This window comes from Dendroctonus ponderosae, unplaced genomic scaffold, assembly GCF_020466585.1.
Source record: "Dendroctonus ponderosae isolate FM_Combo_2020 unplaced genomic scaffold, Dpon_F_20191213v2 Dpon_F_20191213_3, whole genome shotgun sequence".
Classification (NCBI taxonomy): Eukaryota; Metazoa; Arthropoda; class Insecta; order Coleoptera; family Curculionidae; genus Dendroctonus; species Dendroctonus ponderosae.
Genome location: NW_026018508.1, coordinates 13470624 through 13472223, shown reverse-complemented (window position 1 = coordinate 13472223; position 1600 = coordinate 13470624). Strand labels below are relative to the sequence as shown.

The window sequence follows — 1600 nt, the reverse complement described above, 5'->3', positions numbered from 1 at the left end:
TAACCTGGTCTTTAAGCGACAGCTCTTCCCCATAAACCTTATAAAATTCGTTGGCTATTTCAACAGTTTCCTTCTGTTTGTGGTTTAAAATCTGCAAAAGACTGTAGATTTTTGGTCGGCAGCTGATAAACATATCGCCAATCGCAGCGTTTCCAACATGCTTCTGGCACATACAGTAAGTTTCGTAGAACTGCGTCATCCCAACTAATGGATGAAGAGAATCTGCAGCAGAAAACCCCCATGGTGTTGGTTTGGGCAAAATTACTACAATGCAATTTCGCAATTTACTTGAAATTATCCCGTTTTCATCTGTCCTGACGTCCAGCAGCTCATTTTCATCACGGAATACCTGGAGGAGCAAAGATTGGATGCCCTGGCCGTGTTTTCTCCACGTGATTAGATAGGGAATGCATTGGGTTGATTCACACAGATCAATTAGGGCCCCAAGCGCCACTAGTTGGACTGGCAGACAACCCGCCTAAAAGTTAACAACCTGCTGATTTACATAACTTTTTAAATACTCTGAGACTAAGTTACGTTCCTTTACAACGTCCAGAATCAAATAGACTCCGCCCATTTTAACAAACTTTGCAGCATTGTCTTCACAGCATGCTATTTGGTTCCATATGAAGCTCAAGCACAAAATTATCACCTTGGGGATTTGCAGTTGGTCTTTCTCGTCAGGTTCGATGTACCTGTTCATGTATTTGATGATCATCGGCAGCACTTCTAAGGCCTGAATGATACACTAATGTTGCTTGCATATGCTTTTATAGTTTCGTGTGGGAACCTTCGACAAAACACTATAAAATAGCTGAGTTTTACTACTTGTTTTTCGCCTGAGGCGCGTCTTATTTTTTACTTATTAAAATAGACAGTTGCTACCAGCTTCCTTCGACGGGGCGTCAGGAAAATAGTAAAGTTTCGGCAAAGTAGTGAAAAATCCGTTATTTTATACATACAGGGTGGACGATTACCGGTTAACTGAAGTGCAATTTTATGCTATTTTGGCATCAACAGTGCAAATCCATTAAAACATACCTACACGACACTTGGTTGTTGCACCCTGTATTTTGCCGAAAATTCTGGCGATTAGCTAAACTATACAATTTTGGAGCAGTGTAATCGTGAACCCGATTTCTGCATGTTGGAGTCACTTTAGTCATGAGTGCAGGTGAGACAGCACCAGTCGAAATGACCCAACCAAAACCAAATTTGATACTGAAGAAAAATTGAACTGTTCGGTAGGCCTGGGCACTGTGCTGAGTTAAGCTATTGAGTCGTTCCCGCTGTCTGAGTTAACGAGTTATAACTCATCGGTTAATGAGTTATACGTCGTTTATTAAAGCTTTACGAGACACGACACTGGAATTTGGCCATCTAAAAAAAAGGTCATCAACATTTTTTCTGATTAACGTTTTCCTACTTTGTTCAAACAACTCAAAAAAGTCATCTAGATTTTCCCAACAACACAGGGGCGGATCCAGCTTTAAAGTCAGGGGAAAAAATAGAGTCTTCTGTTATCTATGAAATTAGAAAAATGATCGTCGTTTTGTGCAAGGGTGGCGCAAGATTAATGCAAAATTTCATGTTTTCCGTC

The 1600-nt window shown here is 40.6% G+C and overlaps 1 protein-coding gene across 3 annotated transcripts in view; it reads right to left on the bottom strand.

The window, feature by feature from the left end:
* The window catches only part of LOC109546415 (cilia- and flagella-associated protein 69-like), a 3385-nt gene extending 1972 nt beyond the window's left edge, over nucleotides 1-1413 (bottom strand). The window contains exons 1-4 of one of the 3 annotated variants that reach the window (XM_048665094.1): nucleotides 863-1413; nucleotides 542-803; nucleotides 289-478; nucleotides 5-222 (exon numbers count right to left, since the gene is read on the bottom strand). In XM_048665094.1, the coding sequence (XP_048521051.1) occupies nucleotides 5-222; nucleotides 289-478; nucleotides 542-718 (585 nt within the window). In that variant the 5' untranslated portion in view covers nucleotides 719-803; nucleotides 863-1413. Of the gene's footprint in view, nucleotides 1-4; nucleotides 223-288; nucleotides 479-541 lie in introns of all 3 variants that reach the window. The other 2 variants (XM_048665095.1, XM_048665093.1) reach the window with 2 other exon arrangements.
* Nucleotides 1414-1600: the final 187 nt, after the last annotated feature.